The 16718-nt window shown below is 50.2% G+C and overlaps 3 protein-coding genes across 6 annotated transcripts; 1 reads left to right on the forward strand and 2 right to left on the reverse strand.

The window, feature by feature from the left end:
* Window positions 1-483: 483 nt before the first annotated feature.
* Window positions 484-5945, reverse strand: IST1 (IST1 factor associated with ESCRT-III). Of its 2 annotated transcripts, XM_081963002.1 has the most exons (10): window positions 5805-5945; window positions 5451-5555; window positions 5070-5250; window positions 4843-4930; window positions 4558-4641; window positions 4232-4342; window positions 2746-2919; window positions 2504-2596; window positions 1800-1848; window positions 484-1432 (listed from the first exon to the last, which is right to left on the reverse strand). In XM_081963002.1, the coding sequence occupies exons 2-10, from the start codon at window positions 5536-5538 to the stop codon at window positions 1233-1235; spliced, it is 1068 nt and encodes a 355-aa protein (XP_081819128.1). In that variant the 5' UTR covers window positions 5539-5555; window positions 5805-5945; the 3' UTR covers window positions 484-1232. The 2 variants fall into 2 exon arrangements, with proteins under 2 accessions (XP_081819128.1, XP_081819127.1); XM_081963001.1 differs by lacking the exon at window positions 5805-5945 and having other exon boundaries at window positions 5451-5781.
* ZNF821 (zinc finger protein 821) lies at window positions 5908-8903 on the forward strand. 2 transcript variants are annotated; one of them, XM_081962998.1, is made up of 7 exons: window positions 6255-6388; window positions 6476-6542; window positions 6742-6882; window positions 6983-7125; window positions 7357-7461; window positions 7721-7887; window positions 8105-8903. In XM_081962998.1, the coding sequence occupies exons 2-7, from the start codon at window positions 6503-6505 to the stop codon at window positions 8757-8759; spliced, it is 1251 nt and encodes a 416-aa protein (XP_081819124.1). In that variant the 5' UTR covers window positions 6255-6388; window positions 6476-6502; the 3' UTR covers window positions 8760-8903. The 2 variants fall into 2 exon arrangements, with proteins under 2 accessions (XP_081819123.1, XP_081819124.1); XM_081962997.1 differs by lacking the exon at window positions 6476-6542 and having other exon boundaries at window positions 5908-6388.
* Window positions 8904-10824: 1921 nt separating this feature from the next.
* On the reverse strand, window positions 10825-16538 carry ATXN1L (ataxin 1 like). 2 transcript variants are annotated; one of them, XM_081962995.1, is made up of 2 exons: window positions 16251-16538; window positions 10825-15718 (listed from the first exon to the last, which is right to left on the reverse strand). In XM_081962995.1, the coding sequence occupies exon 2, from the start codon at window positions 15688-15690 to the stop codon at window positions 13708-13710; it is 1983 nt and encodes a 660-aa protein (XP_081819121.1). In that variant the 5' UTR covers window positions 15691-15718; window positions 16251-16538; the 3' UTR covers window positions 10825-13707. The 2 variants fall into 2 exon arrangements, with proteins under 2 accessions (XP_081819121.1, XP_081819122.1); XM_081962996.1 differs by lacking the exon at window positions 16251-16538 and adding an exon at window positions 15811-15935.
* Window positions 16539-16718: the final 180 nt, after the last annotated feature.

Consider the following 16718-nt stretch of genomic DNA (forward strand, 5'->3'; position numbering starts at 1 on the left):
ATCATTAATGTAAATAGGACTAGAATGTAGAAAGACTAAAAAAGGAGTCCCAAATATTGTGACAAACAGATATTCTATTTCTACCACAGAAAGCTAACTTCTGTACACAGAAAGTCAAAAATCAAACAATCCCCTGCAGATGGGAGAGTGCTGCTGACTCTTCTCGCCCTGTGTAAGAAATGAACTTGGCTTGTACCAATCTGGGGAAATCCCCCTCCATTTGATTCCACAATAACATGGAACAAGCAATCTCCAGAGGGCTTCTTAGCCATCTCAGCATCCAGTTCAGTCTCTGTAATCTCTTCAAGTCATATTCTTTCCTTACCTTACATACAAGTTATGACAGAATACAACTGGGCAACAATGAGGATCAACCATTTTTCTACTTCTTCCAGTGGCTGAAAGGGACCACTGGAAAACAGCATGGTCTCCTCCTCTTGACAGTTCTCCTGCATCAGATTATACTCTCCAAAACAGACTCAGTGAAGATCACATTTTTTATTCAGAACAGAGAAGGAACCATCAAAACTGTCCCAGAAAAGCCATGTGAACATATTACATACAGAGGCATTACACGAGAAAGCAGAGTTTTCCTCTGGGCATCATAGCAGCAGATGTCACTATGTGGTGCTGCCATCTATGGCTTCGTCCCACAGGCCAAACATGGACTAGTTGGGAGCTGCAGACCTCAATGTGAAATGATGGTCCCATACCCAGCCTGCCAGACCCTGCTGAGGAAGTCTTTTCCAGTCTCTCTGAGCCAGGTCTAAAATTGGTTTGCCTCGTGGCATGTGCCTGGCTCCTCTGCCCATCTCATGCACATCAGCAGGACCCTCAAGGTAGACTTGGCTTTGGCCTCCTTTCCCAGAGAATAGCCATAACTGCATCAAGCAAGCAGAGGCTTTAAGGCAGTCCTTCCCACAGTATATGCCCAGAAGGCAAGCAGTGTGCCCGTTCCAGCAGGTTGTCTAGACCCATCCTACTGTAGTTGCTGTGCTGTCTTCTAGCCAAGGGAAATGCTACTCACATCACCCCCCACGCCCCCCTCCAGAAAAGAGATTATTTAGGGCGACTGAGGCACAGGGGAGAGCTTTCTTGCTTCCCACCGAAAGGGGCTCCAAAGGACCCTCCAAGACAGCACAATTTAGTGTAAGTAGAGCAAGAAGAAAGGCCAAGAGGAAGACAAGGAAACGAGGAAAGAGCACCCATTGCAGCAACAGGATATGTAGCTCTTAGGTTTTCTTCTTCAACTCTTCAAACCTCCGGGACAGATCATCAAAGTCAATCTCATCTGATGCAGATGTACTGGTGCCAGCAGAAGCAGCAGGCAGGGTATCTGGCACAGATGGCAACTCTGGCAACACAAAGCGATCACCTGAACGGGGCATGGGGACTGGTGGCTGCCCCTTGGCTTCTGGCGTTACCCGGGGACCTGCAGCAGAGGGCGGATGAAGAGACATTACAAGCCTTGGGCAGGCCCAAACAATGCAGAAAATCAGCTGCTCCTCCTAGGATTAACAGGGAGTAGCAGGAACAATGCCCAGACAACAGAAGACTCATTCCGACATACCAGCAGCCTGCCTGGTGTAGCAAGCTGTTATTTTCTCTTGTATCCAAGGCTTTAACAAGAGTGCTGGTGCTTTTGAGGCCTCCCAAGGCTGTGTTGCCTGGTGTGAGCTTCTACAGCTCTGGAGGAATCAAATTGCTGCCACTTCACCCCAAGCCAAGTGCAGCAGCTCAGTGTATCTTACCAGAGTGAAAGGCCTCGGCTGGTGCTCCCTGACCACCTCTGGACTTACCAGTCACATGTAAGGATGGCACTTCCTTGTCAGTAGTCCCATCATCTACCTGAAACAGGCACAAGTATATTTGGCAGAAGGTCCTGGCATGCAGCACACTAAATACCTTTGTTTATTTGTAGTCTGGGAGATTTCAGAAGTATATTTTTCTCCACCTCAAGAATCAAAGCCCAAAACTCTATTGCTGGGTAGGACAGAAAAGCAATGGGAAGAGAGGCACAGTCTGTCTCTCTCCCCCCCCCCCCCTGGAAAATATTTTATCACTATTGGAAGGGAGCAAAGCATGAGGGCAGGTAAATGTAGCAAATTAAAGGGGAAGTTCTGAAAAGCAACTATGGCACCCAAACAAGCAGAGAAGGTATCTCACAACTAATGCTTGACTAGAGCCTTAACCCAAAATCTCAGCAGCAGAAAGGAAGAAAAAGCAGCAGCAGAGGAGACTATGAATATAATAAAACTATCTGGTGTGAGCTGTTCCACATAGCTACTAGGAAGATGGCTATGCAAAGGAAGAGGGGGAAAGGAACAATATGCCCTGGTTTTGTCCTCCCATCTCAGATTATAAATTTAGTTTTTGCCAAACTGCAGCCAGTCTGAAAGTTTGGTAGAACTTGCAGAACATGACTTTTGGGGGGTCAGCTGTGAAATGTGTTTTTCATTTCATGCAATTTTAGAGGACTAGATTTTTCTTGGGTGACACTTACAGATTCATATGTTGGAGGAATTGCTGGAATCGGAGGAGGGTGAAGGCCAGTAAATGGTTGGTAGGTACCTACGGGTAGCCCATTGAAGCTCTCCTGCAGAAATCAGAATGTTTGTTAGGCAAAGCAGATGCAGCTCATTGAGCAAGAAAGAAAAGCTGCTGCAAACTCACATGCTAGCAACAAGATAAAAGCAAAACTATCTGCCCCCAGAGCCCTGTATGAATCAAGGTTTAGCTAATTACCATCCCCTTCGGATGTGGGTAGGAGAAAGGAGGAAGTGGAGACGGCATCGGCAAGGCTCCTTCAGGACCAGGTAGAGGGGCCATGAAGCCACCGCTGCTGCCGCCACCTTTCTTGAAGTCATCCACAAATCCTACATCAATCAGATCTGCTTTTACACCTGCAGGAGCCTCTGCCTGGGAAACGAGATGGCCCAATCTCACAACCAAAAAAGATACTGCTTGCGTACAGTCACTTTTTCAGATTGGTGGCTATACAAATTGATTAAATGAAAAGAAATACAATGTTTGTTTCTTTTGGGTTTTTCTGAACGTTTATGTATCTTTGCTACTGAATGTTAAGAGTTTCATAAGAAGCAAAACTGATGTTTTACTTGTTTCATTAATTACCTAAGATCATCCAACACATGATAATACCACTGCAAAACAGTAATTGCCCACATGACTCAGTAATTGGTTACCTTACCCTTAGCTGCAGTTAGTGGGACCAAGCACTTCCTTAACCGATAACCAGTTTCTCACATCACTGTATTCCCATTTATTTTATATATTCCTTTGCGATGAATTGCTTCAGTACAGTAATAGCTGAGCTTTTCTAGCACAAACTGCCAATTTTAATTCTGCCACAATATTTCTATGGGGTTCGGATGTGGCTTTGACTTGGCCACACCAAAATATTACGTGCATTCCTTTTCATTTGTCATCTTGTGGGCTTCCTTCTATGGATCACTCTTGCCACGACTTAGAAAAATGGCCTGAATTTCTTAAATTTCTCACAGAATTCTGATATGAATCAGAATCAATGCTTTCCTTGATGATGTAAATAATCCCATTAGCAAACTAAATTATGACACCTAATAAGTGATTAAGATAATCTTAAACCATAAGATTTAATTGGAATATATGGATTCCACCAGATGTTCTGCCCCATCCATCCAGAGAGTGTTTTTCCAGAATCGGGATTATTGACCAGCATGCAGATCCCCAAAAACTGTTTGGGTGTGGCTTTTATGTTGCAATCTTGGGAGCAATTTTTGAAAGATAACCACTCTTACAATAATTGTCTTCTCCAGTTCAAGGCTGGATCAGTAAATCATAAATTGCTGGAGTCCTCATACAGTACTTCAGATATTGTCTTTTTCAGATTGAAGTTATTTTAAGCATTTTTTTTTAGCAGGACATGAATGTATAAAGTGAAAACTTCATTGGGATGGGGTGAGCACAGGTTTTGTGATTTTTTTAGGACAAGGCTATTCCAAAGCAGTCATGATGGCTCACACAACTGGCTATTTAGCCAGTACAAATTAAAGAAGCTAGACTCAAATCTTGGCACTATTTGTTCATTGAGACTCCATTTGTGGATAACTAATAAAATGAAGCTCCAAAAATGAAATTAATACAGGAAAGCTGAATTTTTCACTCTTTTTCACACAAGTGAGCAGACTGTTCACAACACACCAGTTAGGAAGCCTCCTGCACTTCCACTTACCATAACCACAGAATCTGGTTCATAGGGCACATTATAGTTCTTAGCAATCTCAATCAAGTACCTCTCCACCAGGATTTTAGGAGGCGCTTCTACATTCAGCTTGTGCATTAACTAGAAGGCAGGGAGGAGGAAAAACAATCTGTTACCTCGATAGCTAAGCAGGACTGACAGTTTTTATCAGAAATCACCCAAAAAATAAAAATACAAAATTCAAAGAAGATACTTGTTATTGCTTGTATGGATCATCAACATTCCTACTCTATAAAACTTGTTTTTGAGATATACAGCCATCTCATCATCAGTACCATAGCTCTTCTTATTCTCACCCTGTCATTGACTGTTCCAATCTGGTTGCTTCGGCATAGCTTGCCATATTCCTTGCTGTATTTGGCACATAGCTGATCAGCAACCTAGTACAGAAATAGCACAATTAAAAACTCATTGCCTATCCCTAAAGTGAAGCACAGAAACACTACAGCTTTTTCTTGGTCAGAAGGCCTAAGCTTAGAGTAACCAATTTTAAATCTCAAGCAAATCAAGAAAATTCTCAAGGGAAATTGGGCAATAACTCAGAGTCTGTTTCTTCTCACATAGCTAGTAGTACTACTCACAATTTTCAACTCAGCTACTTCTGACTGCAGTCGAGGAGCTGCCCAGATGAGGGTAGATACTGCTTCTGCCAGACCAGGGTCCAGCTCTCTGCAGAAACAACATAAAGTTATGCAATACGTAGGTCCCAAACAGTTTTTATGTCAAAAAAGCAGGTCTTCATGTGAAAAGGTTGCCAGAACACTGCCTTTCCTCTCCCTGAAGTTTCTTTCTGCTACTCGGGTCTTACTTCATTGAATGAATGAGACCAAAGCGAGCTAAAAGCAGGTCACAATACAACTCCAAGATCTCCATGGCCTCCACCAAATAATCCTCCCGAATAATGTGCTCCACACGGATACGAGCCCGCTCATCCTTGCCAGCAGAAAGATAGTCAGCAATTTCCTTCCTGGCTTTCTGGGCCAACTCAGCTGTAAAACAGGGGAGAGGAAAGTCGCTCGGTCTGCTCTGACCCTGGGGCCTGGAGCTGGGATTTCCCCGGGCCTTCCCCTGCCTCGCCTTCATGGCCCAGAGCCCTTTCCCTGGTCCGGACGGGCAAGGCGCCTCACGCCACCGCAGGGGGAAGGGAGGCCGAAAGGGCGGCAGAGGCCGCTTCGACTCCTTCGCTTACTTTTCTTTTTCTCCAGCAACTTCAGGCGATTGATGACGAGGCGGAGATTGACGCGCAAGCGCTCGGCCTTGAACCCGGAGCCCAGCATCCCGGCCAGTCCCGCAACTGGAGGGCGAGGCAAAAAGCGCCGGTCAGCCGCGCCCGACACCGGCGCCGCCCGCACCGCACCGCCGTTTCCGGGAAGGACCCGGAAAGGCGACGCCGGTCGCTCCCTGCCTGCTTGGGCTGAGGCGCCACCCGCCGCCGCGAACCACTCGGGGCCCTGGGCTGGCTCCCTTCCCCTCCCTGCCAGGGCTCTCCCGAGGGAAGCGACCGGGACAGGCCCCGCCAACGGCGCAGGTACAGACGCCTCACCTCCAATAGGGCCGCAGCAAGGAAGTACACGGACGGACGCCGGAAGAAGCGGCGGCGGCGCGCGCAGGGTCCCGGGCGGAAGGCGCCCCCTGCAGGGGAACGGAAGCAGGAAGGCGGGGGCTGTGCGTCACCGTCCTCAATGCCCCGGCGGCTGCCTCGACTCCCGGTGCGGAGTTCCGTCGGCGGGGACGCCTTCACGCCTGCCCCGCCTGGGGCGCTGTGCTGGGCCGGCGCCCTCCAGTAGATGCTGAGGCGGGGGCGGCTGCCGGAGGCGCTCGATCGCCGCCGGGGAGAGGCAGCGACTACGTCCGCCTGCCCGCGTCGCGCCGGCCTCCCCGTGCCCTACCCGAGCGGCTGGCGGCGGCTGCGCTTCCACCGGGCCGGAGCCGCGTCCCGCCGGCGGAGGCAGGATCCAGCGCGGCGCGCGCCCGGCGGACGGCGGGTCCCCGTGCACGAGCCGGACGCTCCCGCCGCCGCGCCGCCATCTTCTGCTGGCGCCCCGCCGGGCGGCTCTTTGTCCGCCGCTGCTGCCACGCCACGAGCCCAGCCCGGCGACGGAGGGCGGCGGCGGCGGCCGCCGCCAGGTGAGCGCCGAGCCGCGGCGGGGTCCCGAGCGGGGCGGGCGGCGGTCCCGAGCGGCGCGGCGTGACGCGGGGCTCTTCTCTCCGCAGGGGCGCCCCCGCGGGGGGGGGAAAGCCATGTCCCGCCGGAAACAGGCCACCCCCAATAAAGTGCGCTGTGAGTAACGGGCGGGGCTGCGGGAGGGGGCCCGGCCAGCGCCCGCCTTCCGAGCCGGAGCAGCGCCCGTGGCCGCGGCGGCGCTGGCGGGAGGGCGGGGACGGCCGGGCAGCCCCTCCGCGTCCGCTTCCCGGGGGCCGCGGAACCTCCGGGCTGGGAGGGCGGTCCGGGTGATGCGCCCTGCCGCTTTTGTCCGTAGGGGAGCAGGTCTTGGCCGGGCTGGAAGAGCACAAGCGGCGGGCCGCCATGAGGAAAAGCCTCCCGGGGCTGCTGGGCGTCCAGCCTGCCGTCGTGGGGCAGGAGCTGCCGTCACCCCCACCGGGGAGAGCCTCCAGCAGCAGTGAGTTGCCTCCGCTTGGGGAGGGGGCGCGCAGGGTTAGCCCGCGGGGGGGGGCTGCGCTCTCACGGCCCTCCCTTCCGAGCCACGGCTTGCGTTGCAGGTGAGAGCGAGGAGGAGACCACCCAGGACGAGGCCTCTTCTCCGGCTTCTGAAGAGGACGGGACAGGGCGGGCTGCCGTGAAAAAGGAGCAGGGGTCGGCGGAGCAGCCTGGGGAGGGCAACCCCGGGATCCAAGCGCAAGAGGCAAGTGCTCCTTCCCTACCCGTCGCCAGGTTGTGGGGAAGCCAGGGAGTTAGTGAGCTTGCTTGAGAATGTGCAGTCGACCACTATGGGGCAGACCACAGATGAAGTGTCTTTTCTTCTGTTGTTACAATGGCCTGACTTTCCTGTGTAGTTACTTAGTCCAGACCAGCATGTCATTTTAGGAGCCGCCATGGTCCTGCCTGTTTTTTTCATCAATCTTGTCTCTTGTAGATGGGATTCAGCACTAACCCAGATGCCTTGATGGGACTCTCCCGCTGTCCTCTTTGTCAACTAGAATGTGGCAGCAGGGAACAGCTTGTGACTCACGTGTACCAGGTATCTATCTGGAGGGGTGCCTGAGGCCATTCTGCCAGCTGACTGCCCCGCCCTTGCTTCTCTCCAGGCTTTCCCATCCTGGTTGGGAAAGATGTAGTGTTTGTGGGATGCCATTTCACCAGCCATCCCAGGGAATGCCTTGTGGGCGTTTCTCCTTCAGTCCCAAGGAAGAGGGATTTCTTCCATGGCTTGGCTTCAGCCTGCCCTTGTAGGGACAGGGCAGTTGAGCCTTTACCTCACAGCCTGGCCTCGTTTGCAGCACACAGCGGCTGCAGTCAGTGCCAAGAGCTACCTGTGTCCTGTCTGCAGCCGAGCACTCAGCTCCCCAGGGTCGCTGGGTAGGCACCTCCTCATCCACTCAGAGGACCAGCTGTCCAACTGTGCAGTATGTGGGGCGCATTTCACCAGCCACGCCACTTTCAACAGGTGAGAAACTGCAGCAAAAGTAAGTTGGAAGTCTTATTTTGGTGGTTCTTGGCCAGTGTGCCCCAGGTTGCTATGGGATATCCTAGTAGAGCCTTGGTGGAAGGTGGAAAAGCAGCTTCGCCCGAGAGATCTTTTGGCTTCACTCAGAGATTCATGGTTTTTCCAGGCTGACTCAGGAGAGTTCTTCTTGCCTTCGCTGATTCTTTCTCTTTTGTAGTGAGAAAGTGCCGGAAGTGCTGTCTGGAGATTGCCTGCCTGCTCCTCCCCAAGAGGGTTCTTCTAGCACTGAAGAGAAAGCTGCTGCTCTCGGCCCTGCTGTGTATCCTGCTGGCCTCCTCCTCGTATGCAACAGCTGTGTGGCTTACCGCAAACTTCTGGAAGCTCAAACCCCAGGGGTGCGCAAGTGGGCCTTACGGCGGCAGAACGAACCTCTAGAAGCAAGGCTGCAGCGTCTAGAACGAGAACGTACAGCCAAGAAAAGCCGCCGGGACAATGAAACACCAGAGGAGCGAGAAGTGAGGCGCATGCGGGACAGGGAGGCTAAGCGCCTGCAACGGATGCAGGAGACAGATGAGCAGCGAGCACGACGCCTGCAGAGGGATCGCGAAGCCATGCGTCTGAAACGTGCAAATGAAACCCCCGAGAAGCGGCAGGCTCGCCTCATCCGAGAACGTGAAGCAAAGCGACTCAAGCGGCGACTAGAGAAAATGGACATGATGCTGCGTGCTCAATTTGGCCAGGACCCCTCGGCAATGGCAGCACTAGCTGCTGAGATGAACTTCTTCCCGCTCCCTGGGGGAGGCATGGAATTGGACAGCCAGTTGCTCAGCAAAATGTCCTTTGAGGAGCCAAGCCCCAGCACACTGCCTTGAATTATTCCCCTATGAGCTCTTTGGATTGGGTCTTTTAACTGTGCCAGTGGACCTGGAATGTGGCCAGCAAATTGCTTCTGTTCTATGGGTGCTACAGGAAATGGCGGGTTGCCGGGAGATAATAAATTGCCTGTATGTGTTCCATGCTTCTGGTCTTGTGTGCTGGTTGCATTAGTCTGTGGAGGGAAGCTGATAGCTCTTGGGAGGCTCAAGACTACATTTCTCCTCCTCTTGGTTGCACACCATCGGTAATCTTTGTAGTCTACTCCATCTTTCTATAACATTACAGGAAAAAACACTACCATATGTGTTTTTTAAAATCCTACTTTGCAAAACAGGCAACTCAAGGCAACGAGCATACAATATTCCTATTTTCCTCACAACCCTGTGGGTTGAGCCAAGAGTGACTGGCCCAAAGTCATCCAACCAGCTTTTAATTTTGATACATCATGACATTTTTTTTCAAAGACTTCATTGCTGCCTACCAAGTGCTACCTTGCAGCATACTTTTTTGTGATGCAAATTCCTTTATTGACAGTTAATTCTGAAAGGCGCAAGTAATCCATGACACTTCAGGATCTTCACGGGCAGTTCTAAGGCTGACCTCTATTCCTATTACTAGATTGTCTTTTTATTTAATTGCAGCCAATTGACTGATCAGAATTTGCAGAACATTTCCTTTTTCAGTTATTGGAGTAATACCACCAATGTAGCACAGATGCTTGGCGTTTCTTCCTCCAGTTTTAAAACTCATCTTCTAATCTGATCTTCAATAAATATCCAGCATATAGGTTGAATTAGGGAAGAGTATACAACCTTGTCTGTTTTCTTGACATGTAGCCAGTCTCTCTCCACATTCTATCAGGAATGTGGCTTCCTGACCTGTAAATTTCATGTGAAGATTAAGATGTTCTGGGATTGCCATTTTCCTAAGCACCCTTGTTTGACATAGCTAAAGGCTTCCCTATAATCAATTAAGCACACCCTTTTTTTAATATTGATTCTCAGTTATTCAATATGGATCTGCAATGTCTTGTTCCTCTGCCTTTTCTAATGTAAGCTTGAACATTTGACATTTCCCACTCCATTCTGTGTTAGATTATCTTAATTATTTTGTTAAATGTGAAATTTAAGAATAATGTGCAACAGTTTGCACTAACTATCTTTGGTACTGGCGTGTAGAATGAACTCATTCAGCCTGGTGTTCACTGTGGCATTCTCCAAATTTGCTGTAGTTCAATTAAAATCTTTACTAGTTGCTCCCAATTTAAGTCATCTAATCCCTAGCAATTTAATCAGTACTTTATCATTATCAATAAATTTATATTGCTGCCTCTTCGCCCATGGCGACTCAAAGCAGCTTACAGAATATTAAAAAACCATTTTAGCACTAGAGCTTCTTGTAAATAAAGAATATCTTCTCAGATGGTAATTATCCTTACCAAATAGAATTTCCTTCCACTTTGCTTGATGGTCTTTAAATTATTACTGTTTGTCAACTGCATCTTTAAGCAAACCCATTTGAGGTTGAAACTTTGAGGTAAGAGATCTTTTGGAAAACATTGTTTTTGCATGTCTGTTTCATCTTCACAGATGTGATACTGCTAATTGCTCCCTACAAATCTCTTAAATTTTTTCATGAACTCTCTCAGGTTCAGATTCTCTTGGCAATTTCCACTGTCTGACTGACATTCATCTTATTTCTGTTGTTTAATCTTTGGCAGGGTTTTTTCACATTTATCCTTAACAACTGTGACTTCATTACAAAATTCCCCTAGCTTCTGGACAGGAAGGTCTTCAGAACAATACCTCATGTTCTCCTTGAAAAGGGTGGATATATGAATAATAAGCATATGCTCTCTTTAAAGTATGACCAGATAGTCAAACTGTCTAGCATGTTTTGGTTCACAATGTGGGATTTAAGCCTTTTGGTTTTTCTTTTGAATCCTAAATGCTTTGACATTAGCTACAGTCTAAAAAATCCAAACATGTCATGAATCAACTTCAATCTCTGACAGTCTTTTAAAACAAATGAGTTTTGCTGGCTATAAGAAAAATCCCCAAATCCATCTTACAGCAATGTCTTTATTAGGCCGTCACACAAATATGCAAACTTTTAAGAATGTTGTTTAAAAACTGTTGTTTGGGGACAATCCTAAGTGCTGTCAGCCTTAACATATTACTTGCTAACAGAAAAGTAAGCTTAGAGAGCTGCATAGGTTTTGATGAACTGCTTCTGTCCATTTTGACCATATCAGCACCAGTCTTCCTTTTTCACACTGAACACGACTGTATAGTCAGAAGACAGTGAAAACCAGTGAATGTCTTTGGCATGCATATGTCACATTTGAAGACCAGTTGTTATTACCAATATGGGGGAAAACAATGAAAAATTAGTGAAGGAGAATTCTTCATGATCTGTCACTGTGCAGCACCCTGTTCTCCATGAATGACTCTACTGTGAATATTACTAACAGTCATGTTAAATTGTCAAAATGATGCTTATAGTTGACATTCCAGTCCTTACCTTCTGGGTAGAATTTGCTCCACATCAGAGATGGCAAAAGAAAAACTATTGGCATATAATTATGTAGGTATATGTGTATGAGAGAGTGTGTGTGTGTGTGTGTGTGTTATGCCATTTGTGGCCAAGTTAAATGGAACAAATTTGAAGAGCTTAACAATAAAAATACAGCCTGCATTTACAGCAATATTAAATCATAAAACAGGAAAAAGGATTTCACCCCAAATACAAATATACAGTACATGTGGATTTATTTAAAACATACAAAAAAGCACAATAAAATAGATTATCCTCCTTAGACTGTAATGTGGCATTAAAGAGCAGGGAGGAGAAAAGCAGTTGGGGGTTTGGCTAGTCCTAAGGCGTTTGCCAGTATATCGCTGGCTAGAGAGTAAAAATAATGATTGGTTGTAGGGCTGCAACATGTACAACTCTGGTGGCATCCAGCATCCAGTCCTCACCAGCTAAGGTGCTATCTATGGAAAAGGTCCCAGGGAGGAAGAGGGACCTTCAGAGGAGCTTCTTTTGGGCGTGCCCTGACCCCATCATGATTGGTAGCAAAAGGCTTTCCCTTTCACGAGCCCTTCAGGGAGCTCTCCTCTGAGGCTAAGGTGCCCTTGAAGAAAGGGGCAGCTGAAGCAACTCCCAAGAGGAAAGGGCATCTACAAATGCCCTGTCAGAGATGAATTGTTCTTATGGTTCGTGGGCAACAGGAAAGCCAAGGAGATGCCTATCCCACAGTATTGGGTATTAGGAAGCCTCCCCTGCGATTGCTAGAATTGGGCACACCTTTCTGTAGTGTCACATGAGAGAAATAGCTTATTGCTCTAAGTAGCTGGCTCTCTTGATCTCTGTGGGCCTCACGAAGCAATGACTAAAGACACGCCTGCAAGTTATGTCTTGTCAACTTGTAGACATGCCTCTGAAAACAGGAGGGTGAGCAGTCTGCCATATAGACACAAACAAAACTTTGGACCCTCGTGGCTGAGCTGTCCAAAATTGAGGGTCTTAAGTTTCAACAACTATGGACAGCTACCCATTTTGAGAGAAAGGATTAAACTTGTTTGCAGCCATTAAACTACTGCCCCTTAATCTGGCATCAGACAGAGGAGCACAGAGATTAGTCAGGAGGCACACAAAGGAAGATCAGGGGACCCTGAGAGGAAGTTAAGAAAGGCAGATATGTTGGACAAAAGGTGGCTAGGAATAGTGCAAAGTGCCAGGGTCTTCGGGACAAACCAGCAAAGAACCCAGCAGAAAAAGCAAGGTCACCTTTCATCTAGAGTTAGGGATGGGCTGATGTAGAAACTCAGCACTCTGACCTAGCAGAATTGCCAAGCAGTGGAATTGAAGCCACACTGGATCAGAGAACATAGGTGAGAAATAAGCCAAGGTATGCATTTAGAATTATTAGAAGTGGTGGTTGTAACAGCTGTTTGGAAGGGAGATTTTGTCATTACACCAAACTAGGCACCATAGTAAACTGCCTAGAGCTAAGAGCACAGTAACAAGACAGGAAGATGCTCAGCATGGCACCATGAAATGAGGCAATTCTGCACATTTTCAGTGCAACAGACCTAAAACTGATATCCACTTACCATTTTTACTTACTGCTTGCTAAAGTCCAAAAGTCTACTGCCCCTTTTTAATCTCTGTTGAAGCCGGCAATTGATAAAGGGCACTTTCCTCAACCATAGCCTTTGCATGCCTGCAAAAGCAACAGCTACACAGTTGAACCCTGGCTCAGCAATGGATGTTTGAGAAAGGACTGGCAGCCAAAGCAGAAACGGAATTCAGCTTTCATGGAAGAACAGTATTACCTGGGCAGGGATGTTATAGCAGAATGGATGCAGAGCCAGCAAACTAAGGGGTCTGCCAATAAGCAGAAATCCTTGTTCTGCTTCTATCTACTTCGCCTCCTATTAAAAAAGGCCTTAGCTCTATGTGGCAACAGAGTTACAAAACTATGCACTGGGTAGCAGATTTTCTGAACGAAATTGCTAGATGCTTCTTCTCAATACAATAAGATACACAAATATCTCCCTGAGGAGACACGGAAACTTCCAAACTGCACTAATGCAGTGCACAGACCAATTAGTCAAACTATCTTGACCAAGACCTGAGCAGAAGACTGGACAATTCCCTTAGCCCCCACACTGACTGACTAACTCTTTTTCTCTCTTGGTGAAAGCATCTTGCTACCTATCAGCAAGTGTCTGATTAAAGTGCTTGCGTCTTAAGGGACCTGGTGATCCCTCTCTTCATCTCACCTTGCAGAAAGCAGGGGAAGATGGGAATAAGTTCTGCCGGTAGAATGGTTTAGGCACACAGCTGGAGGAGGAGCTGGACATCTCTTGGGTGTCAAGAGAAACTGATTAGTGGCCAGACTATCCAGCATGGCCCTGGTTCACCCACCATCAGAATTCACTTCCCTGCATTTGAACGACCCTCTATGGACAATTTGACTTCCTGGGGAATAAATGAAGGGCGAAGCAGGGATAAACGAGGCTCCTCCACTACTTTTTGAAAACTGGGACCTGCCCAGTCATATACAGAAATGGGTTCCAGGTAGGGGGATTCCTGGGATAAGCCTAATACTCCTACTCTTCTCTGTAATGGAGTCTTCTCTCTCATCTGACTTTGTGGCTCACGAAGGATTAGTCCACTCTGCTCTGGCTTCTCTTGGATAGTGCCCTGAGAACTACTTTGTGAAACCAACTTCCCATTCAGGCTTTGTAAACTGATGGAAATACAAACATCTCCCACCTGAAGCTTATGACAAGGGAGGGAGAAAAGTCGAGCAGTCCTCTCTGGGCTGCATGATGACCAGCCTTGACCATACACAAAGAAAGGGTGCTCAGGGGGGACATCAATGGTCACTTTGCTCTGCTGCTCTCCAACTACAAAATGTAGCATCACAAAGCCCTGCCAGGGGCTTTCCTGAATGTCCACCACTGTGCTGGAATCGATCTTGAGGCCACCACTCACCTCTGCACTGCGCACAAAGTCTTGGGTTTGAAGATCCTCGACGCGCTTCAGCTCTCCAGTAGCCAACTGAATAATGGCTCCTTTCATGAAGTGGGAAGGCAGGTGGCCCTGGGAGTGGGCAAAAGCTGCTTCCGGCTGCATCTCTTGGGGTGGTACGTCAGGGCTCACTCTTTCCAGGCCTTCCTGAACTGTAGGCTGAAGGGGTCCTAAGACTAGTTTGCCATTGACCAGAGTCAACCTTTTGAGAGTCTGCCTAGAGCAGAGTAGCTTCTCGGGTGACTTCACAGACAGCCTTTGCAAATGGCTCTTCTCAGCAGTAACTTGTACCATGTTTCTCCCTGACTCCTCTTTCTGCTCTGCAGCATTACGATGCGACAGGTTAAGGGGGCTGAAGTTATCCTTCTGCTGAGCAGAACAAATAGGATATTCTGAGAGAACCCCCACTACCCTCTGCACTTCTAGATCTGGGGTACTTGGCTGAGATGGCACTGATACCTCCATTCTCAAGACCGGAGTACTTCCACTGTACTCTTCAACAGTCCTTGGCCAATGCCCTTCAGCTTCGCTCTCCTTTGCCCCCACAGCAGATCTTTGTGGCCCATTCATTGTGAATCTTTTTGGATCAAGCTGCTTCTCCTGCAAAGATTGGTCTGAGTTCAGACCAACGGCAGCCTCAAATGTCGAGTAACCTGCTGGCACACGGGACATCTGGTAGTAAATTGGAATCTGACCCTGCGAAACGTCCAGAAGGTGGCCTCCGATATGAGGCAGCAAAGGGCCCGAGGGTGAAACAGAAGCAGGTGGTTTTCCAAAAGTGTGGGTCGCCTGTGAGGGACAGGACTCATTGGCCAGAAGATTTGGTGCATAGGGCACAAAGTGAGGGATATGAGTGGTGGTGAGACCAGCTGAAGAGGACAGCAAGTGGCTGGGGAGGAAGCCATGAGGCACAGCGTAGGGCAGTGAATAATGCGACCCCACAAACTGCAAAGGGCTGGCAGGGATTTGTGTGTAATGGATGGGCGGATAGGAGACTGCTGGATGCTGCTGCCGCTGTGAGGTCAGACCGTAAGCAGCAGGCAGCGTGCTCACGTTCACCACCGGGCCGAGGGGGGTCGGGGGCGCAGGCACCTTGTACAAGCCGTACTGGTCCATGGTTAAGCTGCCCAGAGTTTCCCTGGGGTGGTCGCCGTCGCCGTCGCTGTCAAGGTCGCCCCCGCCGGGCTCGGTGTAGCGCGAAGGCGGGCGGGCCGGTCTGCCCGCCGCCGTCTGAGCCCGCTCCGACGAGGCCTCCCCCGCCGCCGCCGGATCCCGCTCGGCCGACCTGGCCAATCCGTCGCCGTCGCCCCCGCTGGCGGACGGCGGCAGCTCTCGCTTCTTGGGCGGGAGGCGACCCTGGCCTCGTTCCTGGGCCGCCCTCATGGCGCTTGCTGGCAGAAGGGGGCCTCACCTGCGGAGGCAAAGAAACCAGTAGCGTTAAAGGCTCGGAGGCCGGGATGGCGGACGCAGGGATGGCGGACGCCCGGCGCCCACTTGGCTCACCTGCCGCCTGGCCGCCCGCCTGCCGCACTTCTGCCGCCACCGCCGCCGCCGCCTCGCCCGGGCTCCATCCCGCTGCCGCTCCCCGCCCTCCGTTCTCTCGGCGCGCCGGAAATGCTTCGGATGTGATGCCAGCGAGGCGCGAGAGGGCGCGCTGAGGTGACGTCACTCCCTAGCCGGCGGTCGCCGTAGCAACTCAACAGGAAGCAGCTGGGACGTGACGCCACCGCCGCGCGCTTGAATCCCGCTCGCCGGGGCTGTGTTTTGCTTCGAGGAGCCGGCGAGCCGTTCCGGTTCCCCACGGGCCCGATCACCCAGGCTCTCATGGCTTAGTTCCGCTCTTAAGCTGAACTTTCCGTAACAGTCTCGCGCTGTCTAAGGTCCCTGCGAGCGCCCTCACCGCCCCCCACCCCGATCCCGGCGAAGGGCAGCTCCGGACAAACCTTCCGTCCCAGCGGTAGACACGCGGAACTTCTTTGGTCTTTTTCCCGTCCCCGCGGCACCTTCCTCGGGACGGAGCGTTCGCTCAACGCCCGAACTTTCAACCGTAACGCCGTTGTCCCCCTCCTCCCCAAGGGGCAGAGGGACCTTCTCCGGAGGGCGGGGCCATCCGCGACGCCTCTTCACACTAGCGCAGCTCCCGTTTTTCCGCTTCACAGGCGCGCCCTGGAAGAGATGTCCCCCCGGACGGAACCTTCACATTCGTCAGCGAGCTCCAGCCGGGCGGTTATGGCCGGCGCGACAGCCGCGGTGACTCGGCAGGCGTCTGACGTCATCAGTGCCTGCCGCGGAGCGGTCTTCGTGTTCCCCACCTCGTACGCCTCCGCTTGAGAAACGAGTCCTGCGGGCGGGTGCCGCTGTCGCGCGCGCAGCAGGAGTTGCGGGGCTCCGAAAAGGGGTCGTCCCCGGGG

Source organism: Natrix helvetica, assembly GCF_964273705.1.
Source record: "Natrix helvetica genome assembly, chromosome: 10".
NCBI lineage: Eukaryota > Metazoa > Chordata > Lepidosauria > Squamata > Natricidae > Natrix > Natrix helvetica.

Excerpts from the sequence above, each read along its gene's own strand:
- ZNF821 (XM_081962997.1), top strand. The coding sequence starts at position 6,049 with ATGCTGAGGCGGGGGCGGCTGCCGGAGGCGCTCGATCGCCGCCGGGGA. Across the intron at positions 6,389-6,741 it reads GCGGCGGCGGCCGCCGCCAG|GGGAGCAGGTCTTGGCCGGG; the intron begins GTGAGCGCCGAG and ends TTTTGTCCGTAG. Across the intron at positions 6,883-6,982 it reads GGGGAGAGCCTCCAGCAGCA|GTGAGAGCGAGGAGGAGACC; the intron begins GTGAGTTGCCTC and ends CTTGCGTTGCAG.
- IST1 (XM_081963002.1), bottom strand. The coding sequence starts at position 5,538 with ATGCTGGGCTCCGGGTTCAAGGCCGAGCGCTTGCGCGTCAATCTCCGC. Across the intron at positions 2,920-4,231 it reads AACCAGATTCTGTGGTTATG|GCAGAGGCTCCTGCAGGTGT; the intron begins GTAAGTGGAAGT and ends CTCGTTTCCCAG. Across the intron at positions 1,849-2,503 it reads TTCCTCCAACATATGAATCT|GTAGATGATGGGACTACTGA; the intron begins GTAAGTGTCACC and ends TGCCTGTTTCAG.
- ATXN1L (XM_081962995.1), bottom strand. The coding sequence starts at position 15,690 with ATGAGGGCGGCCCAGGAACGAGGCCAGGGTCGCCTCCCGCCCAAGAAG.